The sequence below is a fragment of the Scyliorhinus torazame genome, chromosome 19 (assembly GCF_047496885.1).
Source record: "Scyliorhinus torazame isolate Kashiwa2021f chromosome 19, sScyTor2.1, whole genome shotgun sequence".
In the NCBI taxonomy this organism is placed as follows: domain Eukaryota; kingdom Metazoa; phylum Chordata; class Chondrichthyes; order Carcharhiniformes; family Scyliorhinidae; genus Scyliorhinus; species Scyliorhinus torazame.
The window spans coordinates 97,308,354-97,329,111 of record NC_092725.1 but is presented as its reverse complement, the minus strand read 5'-3'; the positions used below and the strand labels follow the sequence as shown (position 1 = coordinate 97,329,111).

General features: G+C 43.8%; 1 protein-coding gene across 1 annotated transcript in view; it reads right to left on the bottom strand.

Annotated features, from left to right (window-relative positions):
- polr3b (polymerase (RNA) III (DNA directed) polypeptide B) overlaps window positions 1–20,758 on the bottom strand; it is a 106,000-nt gene that overhangs the window by 72,475 nt on the left and 12,767 nt on the right. Inside the window, exons 9-12 of the mRNA XM_072484878.1 lie at window positions 18,080–18,188; window positions 10,496–10,618; window positions 8,911–9,027; window positions 1,590–1,724 (exon numbers count right to left, since the gene is read on the bottom strand). Coding sequence (XP_072340979.1) covers window positions 1,590–1,724; window positions 8,911–9,027; window positions 10,496–10,618; window positions 18,080–18,188 — 484 coding nt within the window. The remainder of the gene's footprint in view (window positions 1–1,589; window positions 1,725–8,910; window positions 9,028–10,495; window positions 10,619–18,079; window positions 18,189–20,758) is intronic.

Here is a 20,758-nt window from a genome sequence, read left to right as displayed (position 1 = left end):
AGGTCCAGGATGTTGCCCAGCTACAAGTGAACAAACGGCGATATATTTCCAAGTCAGGGTGGTGAGTCACTTGGAGGGGAACCCCAGGTGATGGGGTTCCCAGGTATCTGCTGCTCTTATCCTTCTAGGTAGTAGTGGTCGTGGGTTTGGAAGGTGCTGTCTAAGGAACTTTGGTGAGTTACTGCAGTGCATCTTTTAGGTGGTACACACGGCTATCACTGTTTGTTAGTGGTGGTTTGAATGTTTGTGCAAGGGGGAGCATTCAAGCGGGTTGCTTTGTCCTGGATGGTGTCGACCTTGTTGGAGCTGCACTCATCCAGGCAAGTGGAGAGTATTCCATTACAGTTCTGACTCGTTCCTTGTAGATGGTGGACAGGCTTTTTTTTTGGAAGGGGGGGGGGGGGGGTGTCAGGTGAGTTACTCGCCGTAGGATCCCTAACCTTTGACCTGCCCTGGTAGCCACTGTATTAATATGGCTAGTCCAGTTCAGTTTCTAATCAATGGTAACCCCCAGGATGTTGATTGTGGAGGATTCAGCGATGGTAATGCTATTGAATGTCAACGGGCGATGGTTAGATCCTCTCTTGTAGGAGATAGTAATTTCCTGGCACTTGCGTGGCATGAATGTAACTTGCCACTTGTCAGCCCAAGCCTGGATTTCGTTGCTGCATTTGGACATGGACTGCTTCATTATCTGAGGAGTCACGGATGGTGCTGAACATGCCGCAAACATCCTCACTTCTGACTTTATGATGGAAGGGAGGTCATTGATGAAACAGCTGAAGATGGTTGGGGCCTAGGACACTCCCCTGAGGAACTCCTGCAGTGATGTCCTGGAGCTGAGATGATTGACCTCCAACCACCACAACTATCTCGAGTGCCAGGTATGACTGCAACCAGCGGAGAGTTTTCCTCCCCGATTCCCATCGACTCCAGTTTAGCTAGGGCTCCTGGATGCCATAGTCATATTCTTACAGGGCTTGACAGAGCAGATGGAGGAAGGATGCTTCCTCTGGCTTTTGGGAGTGTGGGAGCTCTAGAACCAGGGGTCACAGTCTGAAAACAAGGGGTTGGCCATTTATGACTGAGATGAGGAGACATTTCTTCACTCAGATAGATTTACAGATATAAAGACATGAAAGGATAGGGGTATAGTGCACGATAATGAAGTGTGAAAATATTGCTATCAATCTCAAACTAAGGCCGAAAAGTAAAATCGACCTGGTGTAAGATGGGTGAAATACAACAAAAACATATATATCTATAGTTTCTCAACATGGTTCAAGCCCAACATCAGGAATAAGTAAGACATTTTCACCTCTTAGACTGACTGGCTAGTAAATGGGACTGTCAACTTACACACAGACTCTAAGACATAGAAGCAGAAGTAGGCCATTCAGCCCATTGGGTCTGCTCAGGACACGGAGCTATATCCCCTCTTGAATCGCTATGGGATGGACCGGAACACAGAATTCAAAGGAAATGGGGATCTGTTACAAAAGACCACCCAAACAGAGGAATGGGAGGACAATGGCCACACAATTGAAAAAGCAAGTGGAAGTGAAGGAAACACGAGGCACCAAACTCACCTGTCCAGCCAGCTCAAGACGCTTGTTTCCATAATAATCACGGTCATCTACTTTGTTTGCTCCTTGGGCTAGAATTACCCTGCGTACCATGACTGCTGTGTAGATGCACTTTGCACGGAAATTGAACTCTTTGACCTACAGAGGAAGAACAAGCTTTTGTTTATATAGCATCCCGTGGATGTTTTAAAGCGCTTTAGTACAGATGAGCTACTTCTGAAATGCAGTCCACAGTGGAAACTAATTGCAGAGTGCAAGGGGCCACAAAATGCAGATGAGATTAATTCTGAGTTTGAAGCATACAACAAAGAAAAAGGCCATTGAGCCTACCATGTTTATGGCAGGTCGGCTACCAATTAGTCCCACTTCTCTGCTCCTCGCCCCATAGCATTTCAATTTTCTCACTTGAAGCATTTCTCCAATTTCCTCTTCAAAACTATTAAACCTGCTTTGACTACCCTTTCAGACAGAGCAGCCAGATCATACCTTACTTCGGCAAAAAGAAACTCTCATCTCCCCAGTCTGATCCTCTACCCAATTACTTTAATTTGTGTCCTCTGATTGCCGACCAAACCACCACTGGAGACAATTTCTTCCTATTTATTCTACCAAAACCCATGATTTTAGTTACAGGCGGATGGTGATCAGGATGGGGGAACAATGCTGCTCTCCTTGGAGGTACAACTTCTGATAATTGGTGCAGATTGGTGCCATGTATTGAGTGGTGCTCAAAGCTCTTCATTGCAATGGTCAGTGACAGTGAAATATTGCAGAGCCATACATAAAAGCAATTGTAATATTTTCACATGTTATAGAAGAATGCTCTGAGCAGTGAAAATATATATCATGATTTATAATAAGTTAAATGCACTTTTCATCCGCTAAATGTCACTGCGTGTAATCAACAGGCTTACTATGCCAAACAATAAAGTCTGCATGCTGTCAAAAGTCCTGGTTAAATTCTGATGCAACGGTCACCAAAGTGGAGCATTAAAGAATTATAAATTATTTTAAACAGCTCCATGTACACTTCAGAGAGAATATAGAACATAAGAACAAGGACCAGTAGGCAATTCAGCAAGTCAAGCTTGCTCCGTCATTCAATGAGATCATAGAACATAACAGCACAGAACAGGCTCTTCGGCCCTCGATGTTGTGCCGAGCATTGTCCAAAACCAAGATCAAGCTATCCCACTCCCTGTCATTCTGGTGTGCTCCATGTGCCTATCCAATAACCGCTTGAAAGTTCCTAAAGTGTCCGACTCCACTATCACAGCAGGCAGTCCATGGCTGATTTAATCTCTGCCTCATCTCCACCTCCCAGCCTGCTCCCCATAACCCTTCAGCTATTAATTAAAAACCTATCAATCTCCTCCTTAAATTGGTTTAGTGTTCCAGTGCTCACTGCACTCTGGAGTAGAGAATTACACAGATTCACAACCCTTTGAGTGAAGTAATTCCTCCTCATTTCCGTTTTAAATCTGCCACCCCTTAGCCTAAAACTATGGCCTCTCATTCTCGTTGTCCAACAAGGGGAAACAGCTGCTCGACATCTGCAGTGTCAACCCCCTTTACCATCTGATATACCTCAATTAAATCTCTCATTCTTCTAAACTCCAGCGTGTATAGGCCTAAACAGCTCAATCTGTCTTCATAAGACAAGCCCTTCATCCCGGGAATCAATCCAGTGAACCTTCTCTGCACCACCTCTAATGCATTTACATCCTTCCTCAAGTAAGGGGACCAAAATAGGGCAGCACGGTGGCGCAGTGGTCAGCACTGCTGACTCACAGTATCGAGGACCCAGGTCCAATCCCGGCCCCGGGTCACTGGCCGTGTGGAGTTTGCACATTCTCCCCTACTCTATTCCATTAACCTTCCTTATCACCTGCTGCAACTGCATACTAACTTTCTGCGATTTGTGCATGAGGACACCCAGATCCCTCTGCACCAAAGTATTTTGAAGTCTCTCTTCATTTAGATAATACATTGCCGTTTTGTTCCTCTGACCAAAATGGACAACCTTGCACTTATACATCTGCCAATTACTAGATTTAAGTAACTGCCAACAGAAACTTTTGCTTAATGCACAACTTGGAGATAAAGTGCATAAAAGAAAGCATTTCCTTTCACTATCCCAGGAAGGGTGTGGAGGAACTTCTTTTTTTTTTGATTGCATGTCTGCTTTAATTTTAATTGCATGGCCAAATACACTTGGCAATTTAAAGGGCCGAATTGTGCATGGTCAGTGCAGCGTCGTCTGGTTGCTGCATGGCTACATATGGAACATTGGTCTGAACTTCAAATGGAGGAAACCTTGAATAATCCTCAACAAAAGCATGTTAATAGTGAAAGTGGCGCAAAGCAATGGATTTTAATCCACCTATTCCCAAGCATTTCCACAAAGATGCGATGATAGACAAAATAAATACAAAGGTCTGCAGAGAATTTTTTTCTCTCAAAGGGGCGTTAGTATGGAGGAGTCCCTTCCCCAGAGTGCAGTCAGGGCTGTGTTCATTGAATTTATTCAAGGCAGAGTTAGGTTTTTGATAGACAAGAGAGTCAAGGGTTATGAGGGGCAGGCAGCGAAATGGAGTCAAGACACAACCAGATCAGCCATGGCAGAGCAGGCTCGAAACGCTGAATAGCCTACTCCTAAATCTTATGTTGAGTACAATCAAGCAAAATTTTGACACAAAGCCACATAAAGCCTGTTCAATAAAGGTAGATTCTAAGAATTTACTTAAAGGGAGAGCTCAAGGAGTTTTGAGCGTTGGGTCCAGCCAGTGGATATTATGGTAACCCGGCTATTTGGTGCCCGGTTAGCTCAGCCAGTAGAGCGTGAGACTCTTAATTTTATGCGGGGCCGGTTTAACTCAGTGGGCGAGGCAGCTGGTTCGTGATGCAGATCGGGGCCAGCAGCGCGGGTTCAATTCCCATACCGGCTGAGATTATTCACGAAGGCCCACCTTCTCAACCTTGCCCTCGCCTGAGGTGTAATGATCCTCAAGTTAAATCACCACCAGTCAGTTCTCCCTCTCAAAGGGGAAAACAGCCTATGGTCATCTGGGACTATGGCAACTTTGCCTTTATTATGGTAACCAATCGTGCAGCATATGCAAGAATCCAGAACTGGAGATGTGCAGAGATCTCGGAGTTTTGCAGGGCTGAAGGGAATTATAGAAAGGGGAAGGCCACGGAGGGATTTCAACAGAGGAGGAAAGTATTAAAATCAAAGCATTATCAGACCGGTAGCCAATGCAGGTCAGTGAGGAGATGGCCCAACAGGACTTAGCGTGAGTTTGTTCATGGATGGCAGGGTTTTAGATTAGTTTGCACTTAGAGAGGGTAGAAGGTGGGGGAGGCTGGCCAGGTGAGCTTTGGGATAGTTGAATTTAAAAGTAACAAAAGCACAGATGGAGATCTCATTAGGTGAACTAAATTCAATTTCCAATCTGCTCTACCAATCTCTAGGGCAGGGTTCTGTACAGCAGCTGGCTTGTATTGTCCTGGAACCATAAGAAGGGGCAATAGCTGGGTGCCTTGCCTGGCTCTTGCCCTGGGTGTAAGTCTTCATCAACAAGTGGGATTCAGGGATAATAGAATTGCACCAAGGATGGAAAAAGAGCTTGATGGACTCCAAGCCTTAACCAGTCTGAAACTGTTTATCATACATACACACTTAGGAAATGTAATTAAACAGTGAAGGCGCTGTACCATGGACTAAGATGCGGCCAACCTCATGAAATCCAAGTCTTTTCAAAGGGGCAAAAAAAATAATTATTGGTTTACTCATGTTGTAATGGAAAGTGCAGGGGCCATTTTAATTGGTTAACTGGAATCTGCTGTTGATTGGTAGTAGAATGGGTAACTATGGGAACATTTGTCACTTTGCAGAATTGTTCACAATATGTAAGGAAACAGCTTCAGTACTTGAATCATCGAAGCAGCTTTGTTTCACTCAAACAGGGAAATAAAATAGTCCAATAAAAAGAGAGCATGTGCTGACTGTTGTAACCATGTATAATAGAGAGATTGAAATATAGACATATATTTACCCAGAGGTTACGTCACAAGAGACTTGTAAAAGTGAAAGCTGGAGATTAAGATAGTGCTGTCAAACTGGCTGAATGAAAGGAGTATTATCACATTTCTTGGATATTATTTAGAGGATTTATCAACTTTAAACTGCAAACAGAAATTATGCCTGTTATTTATCCCACTTGCTTTTAAAAAAATAAATAAACTTGCTAAATTCAGCTTTTCAATTTAAATAAATGGCAAAAGGGTCCAAACTGCTTTTGACACCAGTTTCTGAAATATTAACAAGCAGAGGATCAAACTTTATTCTTAATCTAAATGCACCTTAAACAAAAGCTTATTTGTAAAAGAATTGGCAAGTCATGTTGCAGCTGTATAGAACCTCAGTTAGGCCACACTTGGAGTATAGTGTTCAATTCTGGTCGCCACACTACCAGAAGGATGTGGAGGCTTTGGAGAAGGTGCAGAAGAGATTTACCAGAATATTGCCTGGTATGGAGGGCATTAGCTATGAGGAGCGGTTGAATAAACTCGGTTTGTTCTCACTGGAACGAAGGAGGATGAGGGGAGACCTGATAGAGGTCTACAAAATTATGAGGGGCATAGACAGAGTGGATAGTCAGAGGCTTTTCCCCAGGGTAGAGGGGTCAATTACTAGGGGGCATAGGTTTAAGGTGAGAGGGGCAAGGTTTAGAGTAGATGTACGAGGCAAGTTTTTTTACGCAGAGGGTAGTGGGTGCCTGGAACTCGCTACCGGAGGAGGTGGTGGAAACAGGGACGATAGTGACATTTAAGGGGCATCTTGACAAATACATGAATAGGATGGGAATAGAGGGATACGGACCCAGGAAGTGTAGAAGATTGTAGTTTAGTCGGGCAGCATGGTCGGCACGGGCTTGGAGGGCCGAAGGGCCTGTTCCTGTGCTGTACATTTCTTTGTTCTTTGTTCTTATTAATGATAAAAAGGGAGAGAAAACTTTAATGCCAGAAATCTGAAACCAAAACAGAAAATTCTGACAAAATAGCAGACATCAAATATCAGGTGAACATTTCCAATGTCATCTCTATCAAATTTTACCCATTCTTCATCTGAAAAGGTGTGGTCAGGACCATCCACCTTTTGTCAAACATTAAAAAAGAAAATTGCATTTATATAGTGCCTTTCATGACCACCAAATCTCTCAAAGCACTTTACGTAGAGCCATTTAATTAATTTTGACGTGTACATTGTTGTAGTGTAGGAAATGAGACGGATATTTTGCACACACCGAGCTCCCAATACAAGGATCAGAAGCAGCCGTTTGGCCCCTCGAGCCTGCTCCACCACTTGACAAAGTCAAGGCTGATCGGATTGTGGTCTCACCTTCACTTTACTGTCCATCTCCCGTAACCCTTTACCCCTTGACGATCAAAAATCTAACCAACTCAGCCTTGAATACATTCAATGACCCAGCAAAAAGCTATGCGATAATGACTAGATCATGTTTTTTGATATTGGTTGAGGGGTAAATATTGACCAGGACACTGGGGTACCTTCCCTGCTCTTCTTTAGTTCTACGATATCTTTGACATCCACCCGAGAGGGTAGACAGGGCCTCCTTAACATCTTATTTGAAAGGTGGCACTTCCAACAGTGCAGCACTCCCTCAGTACTGCAATGGAGTATCAGTTTTGATTTTTCTGCTCGTGTCCCGAAGAGGGACTTGAACCCAGAATCTTATGACTCGGAGACAACAGGGCCACCATCTGAGACATGGCAGTAGGTGCGTCATCTGGAAAAAAAAATGAACCCATCTGCTGTGTGATTCCAGCAATGTCTGTTTTTATTTTAATCTGAATACAGACGTTGGTAGATTTTCTCCAAATGCCACAACCTAGACCTAACCACGTGCACTGCCTCTATCGGGGGAATGAGATTATCCATTTACCATCACTACAGGAGTCGATTACAAATGTGCTTCTTACAACATATTAATCAAAGCAAAAAAAGAGTTGCTTTGCCTTTTCTAAAATTACAGAAACTCTTCATTGGGGACGTGACTGATCCAATCACACGCTCGGAGCTGCTTGCGTGCAAGATAGTCAACAGGAACGGGCCGAAGGCCAAGCATTATATTATGCCACAGAGAAGAAAGGAAGCCCACATGACAGCAGTCCCCGATCTGACAGCGGGTCCCTGCTGGACTTTATTTTTTTAAGCAGTTTAATCATTTACAATCCACGCCCTGCGCCCATGCACAAAATCCAGCCGACAGTTTACACTCAATCGTCTGTCGAATTTGTAGGGGTTAACGTTTCCTTCTTAAGAGTCTATTATGTGGAAAGAAGAGCATAGAAACAGGCCATTCAGCCCATGTTCCATATGAGTCTGCACTAATCTCGCTTCATCAAACCTCATCAGCATATCCTTCCATACCTTTCGCCCTCATGTGCTCATCTGACTGCCTCTCAAATGCATCCACGCCATTTGCCTCAACCATGTAGTAGCAATCTCCACTTTCTAACCACTCGGAATAAAGAAATTTCACCTGAATTGCAGAAACATAAAATGGTTATAACACAGGTGGCCATTCAGCCCATTGTGACTGTGCTGGCACTCTGCAAGAACACCTCCAGTCCCACTTCCTCAACTTTTTCCCATAGCCCAGCAAATAATTTCTCTTTAGATAATAACCAATGTCCTTTAAAAAGCCACGACTGAACCTGTGGCCACACACACACACACAGGCAGGGGAGTCCAGATCCTAAACAGTTGCTGCATAAAAAGAATTTGCTGTCATCTTTGGTCCTTTTGCCAATCACCTTAAATCTGTGCCCTATGATTCTCAATCCTTCCACCAATGAGAACAGTTTTTCCCACTCGTGATTTTGAACATCTCCATCAAATCTCCTCTCAACCTTCTTGTCTCTCTGGAGAACGCGAGTTATTTATTACTTACTTATCTTATATTTATGGCTCCGATTTCATCTATCCCACAATTGGGCACATCTTCTCTACAACTACTCGATCAAACCCTTCTGTTGTTTTAAACCTTGTATCAGGTCACCCTCTGCTTTCGAGAAAAGATCCCCATTCTGTACAATCTTTCCCGATAGACAGAACCTCGCAGTTCCAGCAAATCTTTTTTCGCACCCTCCAATGCCTCTGATGGTTTTAGTTTACTGTGGAGGGCAGGTAAAAAAATCGTGCAACCGGCAATCCACTCGCTCAATGTACTGTGGATTGTACAGGCAAATACCAGCACTGCACAAACAGCCCTCTCCAGCTTGGCGCGTTGCTTACAGGAACATGGGTAAGTACAGTCGATGCAAGTAGCTCCCGAGCCTCTTCCATCTTGGTTTTCTTCGGTCCTCCCCACATTCTCTGCCTGCGCACTTTATTCCCAATGTACTTCAATGCCTGCAAGTCAGAGGGAAAGAGCTGAGCTGTGCTGAATGAAATCATATTTCACAATGTCACTGCTAAATGAACAAGACATTAAAATAATCTCACCATTAAAGCTTCAGATATTTAGGGATACAAGTAGCACGAGACTGGGGTAAGTTGCATAAGCTAAACTTGTCCCGGTTGGTGGAGCAAGTGAGGGACGGGTTCCGGAGATGGGATGCACTCCCGCTGTCATTGGCAGAGAGAGTGCAGACGGTGAAGATGTCGATTCTCCCGAGATTCTTGTTCATATTTCAGTGTCTTCCCATTTTCATTCCGCGGTCCTTCTTTAAGAGGCTAGATAAAATTATCCTGGGATTTGTTTGGGCGGGAAAGTCCCCACGGGTGAGGAAGGTGATGCTCGAGAAGAACCGAGGGGATGGGGGGCTGGCGTTGCCGAACTTTGGCAACTACTACTGGGCAGCCAACATAGCCATGGTAAGGAAATGGATGGTGGGTACGGGGTCGGTGTGGGAGCGGATGGAGGCTGCTTCGTGCAGGGGCACCAGTTTGGCAGTCTTGGTTACGGCGCCTCTGCCGCTCCCGCCGGCACAATACTCCACCAGCCCTATAGTGGTGGCAGCTCTACGGATCTGGGGCCAGTGGAGGAGGCATATAGGGGAGGTGAGAGCATCGGTTTGGTCCCCAATCTGCGGTAACCACCGATTTGCCCCAGGGAATATGGACGGTGGGTTCCAATTATGGCGGAGGGCGGGGATAGAGAGAATGGGCGATCTGTTCCTGGAAGGGAGCTTCCCGAGCATGAGGGTATTAGAGGAGACGTTCGGGCTGGCGAGCGGGAATGATTTCAGGTACTTGCAGGTGTGGGATTTCGTACGCAGATTGGTACCATCCTTCCCACGCCTCCCACCAAGGGGGATCCAGGTCAGGGTAGTTTCCAGAGGAGAGGTGGAAGAGGGGAGAGTCTCCGACATTTATAAAGAACTAATGGGAGGAGCAGAGGAGGCACAAATTGAAGAACTGAAGCTTAAGTGGGAGAAGGAGCTCGGGAGGGGGACACTACAGTATAATGTTGCTGTTTTATATGCCAAAAATACCTCAATAAAATGGTTTATTAAAATAATCTCACCATTAACAGTGTTAAAATTAAAAGCATCCCTTTCACTTACTGCGTTTACTGGACGTTAATATCAAACTCTCTTCATTTGACATGTTAAGAGGCAAACTGACTTTGAAATATAGTGTTGTGGCTGATTACAAGATTCCAGGATGGGTTTTGCTAACCTTTGTTAAATCATTGATAAAATATTTAATGAGCAAAAGTAAAGACCCACGCCCTCTTCCATTTGAGCTTTATTATTGAGATCCAGGAATCAATGTTTTCACTATGTTTAGACAGCTGGCGTAAGGTCATGCACGTGAGGCTGCGTTTAAACATACACACCGAATGGGCAGGGGTTCATTTCTGCAAAAGGCACACCTGCATCTGCGTGAAGATCTGAGCCTTCTGACACTCTTCCAGGCTTGGAGCGAAGGCAGACATCACAGGGTCCTCCGTACCAATCATCTGTACAATCTCTTGATCGCTCTCAACCCCCATAGCCTACAATAGGAGTGACAGACAGCAACAATATTAGCATTTTTCAGTCGGCACAGTAACATTTGCTTATGCTAATGAAGTATTGTTCGTCTCACGAATTCAAAGCAAGGATTGGTGTTACTCTCACACTCTGTGCCATCTGGCTTTGGCGAAGAAGCTCTATTAGACTCAATACCGGTTGCCTTTAAGGTGTCTGCAAATAAGTATGGGTGCACGCATAGCTTATGAGAGTCATTAAAATAAAATCTTCCATAGAAAGAATAATCACAAATCACCTGCGATAGAGTTGAAAATACTTCCATCGCAGGACTTCGGCATCAAAATGCAAAAGGTTTTTCAAGATGATGAGAGGTTTTGACAAGATAGAGAAATGTTACTCCTCCTGGCTTGTGAGTGAATGATTAGATCATAGATCCAAATCACTGGCAAAGATCTAGAGGGGAGATGAGGAACTGGGGGCTGGTTTAGCACACTGGGCTAAATAGCTGGCTTTTAAAGCAGACCAAGGCCAGCAGCACGGTTCAATTCCTGTTCCAGCCTCCCCAAACAGGCGCCGGAATGTGGCGACTAGGGGCTTTTCACAGTAACTTCATTGAAGCCTACTCGTGACATTAAACGATTTTCATTTTCAGGAGAATATTTCACTCCCAAGTTGTTGGGATCTGGAAGGCTCTACTGAAAAAAAGTGTTGGAAGTGATTCCATAAGTAATTTTACAAGGGGGTTAGACAGGTACTTGAGGATGAGGTACTTACAAGGTTGCGGGAAAAAAATCAGGTAAATGGGACCAAGCAGGACTGCTTTTTTCAAAGAGGCAGCACAGGGGTGGCAGGCCAAATGATCGCCTTCTGCGCTGCAAGTTGCGATGATTTGTCAAAACCCTTCAGAATAAGTTTCAATAAGATCACCTCTTATTCTTCTAAACGTCAGTGAGTATAGGACCAACCTGCTCAACTTTCCCTCATAAACCCCTTCATCCGAGGAATTAGCCTATGGTTGCATAAACTTTGTTTGGTCTTGGAATATAGAAGGTTGAGGGGTGACTTAAATGAAATGTTTAACATGATAAAAGGACTCAATCAGGTAGATACGAAGAAATGTTTTCTGCTGACAGGGAACCCAGAACAGGGAATTCAATCTTAAAACATCAGAGCTATAAAATTAAGCACCTCGGGATGTTTCATTATCTTAAAGAATTATACAAAAGTTGTTGTTGCAGACCACAGAGAGAGATCAGGGAATACTTTGTCCATACAACAGATAATGGGAATCTGGAACTCTCTCCCGCAAAGGCCTGTGAATGCCGGGTGCCATCAGAGCTATCAAGACGGAGATCAACAGACCTTTGTTAGGAAAGGGTATCAAGGGATCAAGGGTAAAAGTGGGGAAATCGAGGTACAGGCCAGCCTGATCTAACAGGACAGGTTTGAGGTTCTGAGTGGCTTATTCCTGCCCCTTCAGGTACTTGCCAGCAGCTAATTGCAAAACACCACTGCCACCTCCAAACATCAGGTCAGAGTATTACTTGACACCAATCTGATGGAAGACTGAAATCAAGTCCATGCCAGTTGAAGGGCACAGCCCAAAATGGTTACCGCACAGGAAAAGCTGGAGAAAACGGTGAAAAAACATCTAACAATGTGAATGCCCCTCAAGCAATTAGGGAGGCAACTGATGGCCTTTTTGCAAAAGAATTAGAGTACAGGAATAAGGAAGTCTTGCTACAGTTGTACAGGGCTTCAGTGAGACCACATCAAGAAGCAATTAGATATAGCACTTGGAAGGGGATTAAAGGATATGGAGTTGAGTTGGATGATCGGCCACATCATAATGAATGGCAGAGTAGGCTCGAAGGGCCGAGTGGCCTCCTCCTGCTCCTATTTTTTATGTTTCTGCACCTGGAATACTGTGTGCAGTTTTGGTCTCCACATTTAAGAAAGGATATACTTGCATTGGAGCGGTGCAGCAAAGGATCTCTAGATTGGTCCTTAGGATGAGGGGGGTATCCTATAATGATAGGCTGAGTACATTTGGCCTTTACTCTCTGGAGTTTTGAAGAATATGAGGCTTGACAGGGCTTATTTAAAATATAATTTTAGAGTACCCCATTCTTTTTTTCCAATTAAGGAGATATCTAGCATGGCCAATCCACCTACCCTACGCAACTTTGGGTTGTGGGGGTGAGACCCACGCAGACACGGGGAGAATGTGCAAACTCAACACAGACAGTGACCCGATTGAACCCCAGTCCTCGGCACCATGAGGCAGCAATGCTAACCACTGCACCACCGTGCTACCTAGGAGGCTTGACAGGGTTAAACACGGAAACGCTGCTTCCCTGGTTAGGGAAGCTAGAACACGGCTGCACAGTCTCAGGATAAGGGGCGATTCTTTAGGACTGATTTTACAGACGCCTGGTCAGCCCTCAGCAGTGGCTAAGACAACATTTTAAGTTTTAATGCGGACAAATTGATTTGTTCCAGGAGTGAAAACATAAGGAACAGGGCTTGATTATTTTATAAACAAACTAACACAAAATAAAAATAACAATAACAGATTACATGCAGTTCCTTAACCATAACACACAAGTTCCCATTTAGCAGCACTTAAAAGTAACATGTAGCTCCCATTCCACTTACATAGGAAGGCAAAGGTGATACTTGCATTTACAAAGCCAATTTTTCTGCTGTTAGTGGTGAAGTTCAAAACCTTTTTCGAAAGCCTGATTCTGGAAGAGCTTTTCATGGCCTTTCTGTGGCTTTTCAAATCCTTCCCCTCTATCTGTTCAAACAGGATTATTCTTCTCTCTCTCTCTCAGCTCCGCCCAGCCCCCTCAAAGCAAAGTTCTCTCCTGGGGGTGTCCAGACTTGAACCCATTATCGTTATCTCGGCTATCTGATTTCCCACTCCCGATTATACATAAGAATAGAGCCATGCTATTGATTTGCAACTAACCTCCCATTTATGGACAAAATAGGCCATCAGACTCTGTAATGTGCTAATGGCTGGTCAGACAAGAGTGTCCCAAAAGACAATTGATCTTGAGTAGTTCATTCTGGCTGAATAGGGGCATCCTGTATATTCCCACTAACGAGTGTAAGTCTGAATGGGACAATGTAACTCAGGCCAGGTGTAAGCCTTTCCCTCCGAGCCAGTGCTAGCAGTTTTTCCCCTCAGTCTGTTAACTCCTAAATTGCCAACTAATCTTTGATCACATTTCTGGACCCAATTTCCCAATATCTTCCTCTTGTAGCATTTCTTCGTTCAAGGGTTGTGAATCTTTGGACTTTTACAGCTCCATCGTTGAGTACACTTAAGATTGAGGTAGAGGGATATTTGGTCTCAGGGAATCAAAGAACAAGGGGAGCTTAAGTCAAAGATCAGCCATGATCGTATTAAATGGAAGAGATAGGCTTGGAGGGCCATATTGTGTACTCTTGCTCCTATTTCTCATGTCAAGTCTGACTGAGACTTGAAAATCTTCAGCAGACCGTCACTAGAAGCTTGAGGAAATAATGATTCATTTTATGCACGGCAGCAATTTGAGGATCAAAAATGTAAATTAAATTTAACTGACACACTGCTTTATGAAGTGTACTTGATAGCTGCCCATTTAGCACATTGCAGTGCCAAGTATGAACTAATTTACAACTTCTCACCTAGTGCCAGGCTGTTTAGCAATAACAGGAATACGATTTTGAAGCCAGCATGAAGCCAAGAAAATGCTAAACTGGTTTTGTGGAGTTTTCACAGAAGCTAGCCCTACAGGATGTTAAGTCAGCAGGAGCAGCTCATTGTGGTATCCAGATGGTCCAGAAACGTCCCTTGTACTAGCTTATCTGGAACTCTGCCATGTTAATACAAGTGAGAGAAAAGTCCCACAGAGGCTCCTAGCACCAGAGCAAAGGTGGATTACCATGACTGAGTGTGTTCAGAGTGACTAGGACAGATGGGTGTGTGTCAACATTTTGTATTAATAGTAAGTACCTTGCATCATTATGGGATATTACCAGATATTTGCATAAATGACACAATCACATCAACCTGGTCAATTCAAAAATGACTGTAATTTATATTTTCTGAATCCTTCCACTCAAACAAGCTCTTAAAATTTCTCCTGGCAAAAATAGCAAAAGCGGCAAAAAAGACACTGACTGACTGGCGTGCTGGTATTGTCGCTGGACTCGTAATCCCAAGACCAAGGGTAATGCTCCCACCGCACAGATGGTGAAATTTGAATTCAATAAAAATCTGGAATTAAAAGTCCAATGATGACCATGAAACCATTGAGATTCCAAATCCACAGAAATGGCCAAGCAAGCCATCTCAGTTCAAGGACAGTTAGGGATGGACAATAAATGCACCTTGCCAACAAGGTCCACATCCCATGAATGACACTGGAGGTGTTAACCCTGACTCACTGGGTAGCATTGTGGTCTCAGAGTCAGAAGATTTGCCACTTCAGAAAATAGAGTACAAAATCTGGCACTTCAGTGCAGAAGAGGGAGGGCTGCACTATCAGAGGGGTCTTGTAGACAAGACCTTAAACCACAACCCTTCTGCTCTCACGGGCAGACATGAAAGATCACATGGCCATTATCCGAAGAGCAGGGGAGTTCTCTCCTGGTCAATATTTATCCATCAATTAAAGGCCTTTGGCTCTGTTTCACCAGGCCTCCACCAAGACTCATTTTCACCTGACATGCGTCGTGAAACTCTGCTGCCTGGAGGTAGACATAGGTTATCAATTCATGGGATCCAACCTTATTGTAACACTGGCAGTCAGCCTGGCTCAGTTAGATGCCTCAAAAATGGAGCCTCTGGCCACTTTGCTGTCATTAAACTGTGATTTCAAACTGCGGGGGAAGCAGGTTACATGGTTTGCTGAGCTACACAAGAAAATCCAATAGGAGAGAGGACAGCAGCTTTGGTGAAAATTCAGCAAAACACTGTCTTGGGTTTAAGTAAAAGAACAAGAGAGGGTTGGCGAGACTCGGTACAACTGCCAAGTGCTATAGCTTTGAGCTACACACTCTTCACACAGACATTTACATTCACAAAAAGCACAAGGGTACGTTGTATCATGGGGAACCTCTGCCCTCTCCTGGTAACGGAGTGAGAGAAACATCGAGTAAATAAAACTATTTTTTTTTTTTTTTTTTTTAAAACAGCTAACCCGGTGTCGGTCTTGGATCAGATTCCAGTAAAGGGGAAAACGGGAATGCATGGCTGTAAAGAGGTTAGATGCCCTTAAAGTAACAGTTCCCAGACTTCAGAAGACTGTAAAACATTAGGGGATATCCTGAAGTGGTGAAATCAATTCAAAGAATAACCTTGTTTGAAGGAAAACAGTGATTGAAATTGGTTTTTAAAAGTTCACTCTATTTGGGAGATAACTGGAGACTCAGAAAGTGAGAGCAATTGTTTCATAAAAGGATCCAAAAATATAATCTTGAAACTACATGGTCTGTCAGTGTCACGGCAATCTCTTTCAATTTAAGGGATTTATTGGGTTATAAAAAGACAACCAGCAAGAACTGCAGATGTTGTGTTCACAATTAAATAACTTGCCGTCTCCCAGTGAGGGCCATGGTGGACCAGAGAAATCCAGTGGATATTCTAGTTTAAAATTTTCAAAAAAGCATTTCAAGAGATGGCCTACAATGAGAATAGGGGGGCTGAGAACCATTAAATCATTATGGCACAGACAGAGCATTTGCCCCATCGACTCCATGCCAGCTGTGTAGAGGAACCCACTCAAACCCATTTCCCCCTGCTCTATCCCTGCATGTGCACATCAGATTTCCTTTTGAAATTGCTATGTGCCTCCCTTTCCACCATCCCTAAAAAGGTTCCAAGCCATTATCACGGAATTTTAAAAAGGTTCTCCCCCACATTTCGCCCTGCATCTCACCCAAAAATTTACTGCAAGTGATAATGGAAGTATAGAATTCTCTTACCCAGAAACTAGTTGATGTTGGCTCAATTAAAAATTTTCGGAGATAGATTTTTTTTTACTGAACAAAGGGAGGAAAATATATCGATTCAAAGCAAGTGGATGAAGTTAAGCCACAGGTCCGCCCTGATCTGAATGCGGAGGAAGAGCTCAAGAGTCTGAATGGTCTTTCTGTGTCTATGTTTCAAAGTCAGAGCTACACAGCACAGCACAGAAAGAGCCCCTTTGGCCCATCGTGTCTGTGCCAGCCATCAAGTACCTAGCTATTCCAGTTCCATTTTCCAGCCCTTGGTTCATAGCCGTGTATGCTATGGGCTTTCAAGTGCTCATCTAAACGTTTCTTAAATGTTATGGGGTTCCAGCCTCTGCCACCCTTTCTGCAGCGAGTTCCAAATTCCCACCACCCACTGGGTGAAAAGGTTTTTCCTCAAATCGCCTCCCCTAACCCTAAATCTATGACCCCTGGTTATTGGCCATTCTGCTAAAGGGGAAAAGTTCCTTCCTATCGACGTCTCTCATAAATCTCTAAGCTGGGCAGATATAAATTTACACTTCCACTCGCTGTGAAACTCCTCACATGCATGGACATCTTTGGGATGGAGAGCGTTCATAAGCCACAGCAGTATTCACACCGTGGACTCTGCTTATTCATTCCAGCACAACTCAATGGAGTGATTCAAATAAACAAGTACAGGAAACATGGGAAATACTCAGCAGGTTAGTCTAAAAATGTAGTAAGAAAAGGCACTTTGCCATGCTCTTCTTCAGACAGCTGAAAGTACAGTTCAAGGCCACTTGACCCTTGCAGCCTCTTCCACCTAGACTTCTTATACCCCACCTTCTCACAGCTGTTGATTGGCCTGCCATTTAATTGGAGTTTATCTTTATTTTACCAAACACAATCAAGGATAAAAGTTCAAATCAGTTCTCAAACATTCATTCAACCAATCAGAAATGTAGTTTCCAGTAATTCATTTGGATAAGAGTAACATTTAATGAATTAAGAACACAAAAACCATGGTGGCACAGTGGTTAGCACTGCTGCCTCACGGCACCAGGGACCCGGGTTCAATTCTGGCCTCGGGTGACTGTCTGTATGGAGTTTGCACTTTCTCCATGTCTGCGTGGGTTTACTCAGGTTTCCTCCCACAGTCCAAAGATGTGCAGGTTAGGTGGATTGGCAACGGTAAATTGCCCCTTAGTGTCCAGGGATGTGTAGGTTAGGTTAAGGGGTCTCCGGATAGGGCGGGGAAGTGGGCTTGGTGGAGTGCACTTTGCGGGTTAGTGCAGACTCGATGGGCTGAATGGTCTCCTTCGGCACTCTACGGACTCTATAATTCTATGATACATTTAGGAATTCAAACTCTAGTCATTTTATTCCTTAACATAAAGGGTTCTTGGCGAAGCCAAAACAATTTACTCTTGGCCATTCTCACAAAATACAAAAATATATGATTTAAAATGTTCACACATGGTGAGATCAAGCACATCATCAAACGCTGGGATTACCTTGAATATTATCGCAATGGGGATGTCCTCTGACAGAGTGTTGTGTCGCAGGTAGTACCTCCCTTGCTTCACGACTAGATTAGTTCTACTTTTCTTCTCATGTGTCGAGCTGCAAATTGAGCAGAGCTTTGTTATTGAACGTTGTTGATTTGCATGTTGCAGGATTGATGATGGTTATATAAAGAAATACACCTTGTTGGTTTATAAACAATACAAATATTTTCACGATAAGCTAATCATTCCTTTCTGCAATAGCTGAACAAGGTCAGCGTCCAGTCCACAGTCACTCCCAGAGCACGTGGACAGTGTACAGTCCACCATCACTCCCAGGGCACCTGGACAGTGCACAATCCAGTCACTCCCAGAGCACCTGGTCAGCGTCCAGTCCACCGTCACTCCCAGAGCACCTGGTCAGCGTCCAGTCCACCGTCACTCCCAGAGCACAGTCCACTGTCACTCCCAGAGCACCTGGACAGTGCACAGTCCAGTCACTCCCAGAGCACCTGGTCAGCGTCCAGTCCACCGTCACTCCCAGAGCACAGACCAGCATCACTCCCAGAACACCTGGTCAGCATACAGTCCACCGTCACTCCCAGAACACCTGGTCAGCGTACAGTCCAGCGTCTCTCCCAGAACACCTGGACAGTGTGCAGTCCAGTCACTCCCAGAGCACCTGGACAGTGTACAATCCAGTGAAATGAAGTGCCAAATCAGGCTTTGCACAGTTAGATGCAGAGTAAGCCTCCCTCTAACTCTGATCTAAAATATGATTTCTTTGCTCCCGCTCACTGAAAAGAAAATACAAAAACAAAGTCCTGTTCTATGGAACATGGGCGTCGCTTGCAAGGCCAGCATGTTACCAATCCCTTATTGCCTTTGAACTTGCTCAGCCTTTTCAAAGGACAGTTAATAGTCAACCACATGGCTGCGGGGAGCCACATGCAGGCCAGACCAGGTAAGGATGGCAGATTTCCTTCCTTAAAAGTGAACCAGATGGGTTTTTACAATCAATGATAGTTTCATGGTCACACTAGCCTTCAATTCCAGATTTATTAATTGAATTTAAATTTCACCAGCTGCCGTGGTGGAATTTATTCCCGAGGGCCTCTGGGTTTGCAGTCCAATGACATTACAGATATGCCACCATCTCTCCTGATAACCGCTGTGCTATCTTGTCAATTTTCTTTAGGCTCTTTCAGCCAGTTTGTTGGTGTCCCAAAGTGCAGATGTACTCATGTTTTGGTCTGTGCATTCTCCTTGAACCAGAAACTCATCCCATATCTAGCAGACATAAGGGACAGTCTGAACTTAACCGGAACTCATACACACTGGTCTTCACCACCTGTGCAATGCATTGTACCACCCTGTGAAAAAATACTCTCAGTAAACAAAGCAGAGAAACAAAGCAATAAAATTTTAATTAATTGGGTAGCTTTATTTTGTTGTTCAAACCAATGCAGCCAGTGACACAAGTAATAGCTATACAGCCTTTCGTCCCCATTAGTCCATGCCAGTGGCCACTGATTGCAACTCAGGAATGTTTCCACAGCCTTGCTTCAAAACGAAAGAAGAAAAGCTAGAAAAAAAGCCAGTGAATGAACTATTTTACCGAGTGTTGCATCTGATGTGTGCATCAAGAAATAACTTCAGTCTTTCAACAAACAGAAGTGTAATCTAGACTGGATGTGGTGTAATATTGACATTAGCAAATCAATACTCGCAAATAGATTTTTAATGAACTCGGTATGGCAAAATCTGTCTGTTGACTCCTTGTGGTACTGTTCTATTCCAACATTGGAAAACAGTGAAAAATATGGTTACGTGGTCTTTGAAATCAGTTTTACTACACATTAGACTGCCTTTTTCCCTAGATCCAGGATAGCTTGTTTGAAAGTAAATTAATTTGGTCCAAGTGACGAATGCTAAAATTTCTATTGTTATGGGCGAGGCGTTTTCAGAACCCCAAAATGTATCATGGAGTTCAACCAACCTCTCCCTTTAATGGATTTGTTGCTTTTCCTAGCACGCGGCTTTTCCCCTAGGTGTGGGATTACAATTATGGACACGTGGGTTTCTAAACACTGTTTATTCCATGAACTCAAATTCTTAAATAAACATTGGATCTCTTAACACCCCTTACTTCAAAGATAACTCAGAAAATACTTCCTTAAAATGTTCCTTCAAACTTCCAAGAGACTTAACACCTTTAAACAGTATCACATCAGGTTAAAGGATATATATATTTTCTGTAGAATGGCAGAGATATATTAGCTTGGTTGACTTTAGCTCCAGCACCTTGCTTTCTTCCTGCAAACTGCAAAACCACACTGCAAAATGGCTGAGCTGAGCCCCACCCACTCTCTGACATCACTGTTTTCTTAAAAGTACATTGCTTAAACATCCATGTCCTAAAGGTACCCTCACATATGAATATAATGATAAAATGAATCATGGAAGTTAATAGTAATACTAACTTACGGAAAATGTAATAACTGGTTTGAAAGATTATTTACACTGTGTGTCACAAAGCTTTCTCGAATTCAGTTAATGATTTGGTATCAAATCAGTATTCATTGATTAAGTGTTTTTTTATTAATTCATTTTTACGGGATGTGCGCTGGCTAGGCCAGCATTTATTGCCCATCCCTAATTACCCTTGAGATGGTGGTGGTGAGCTGC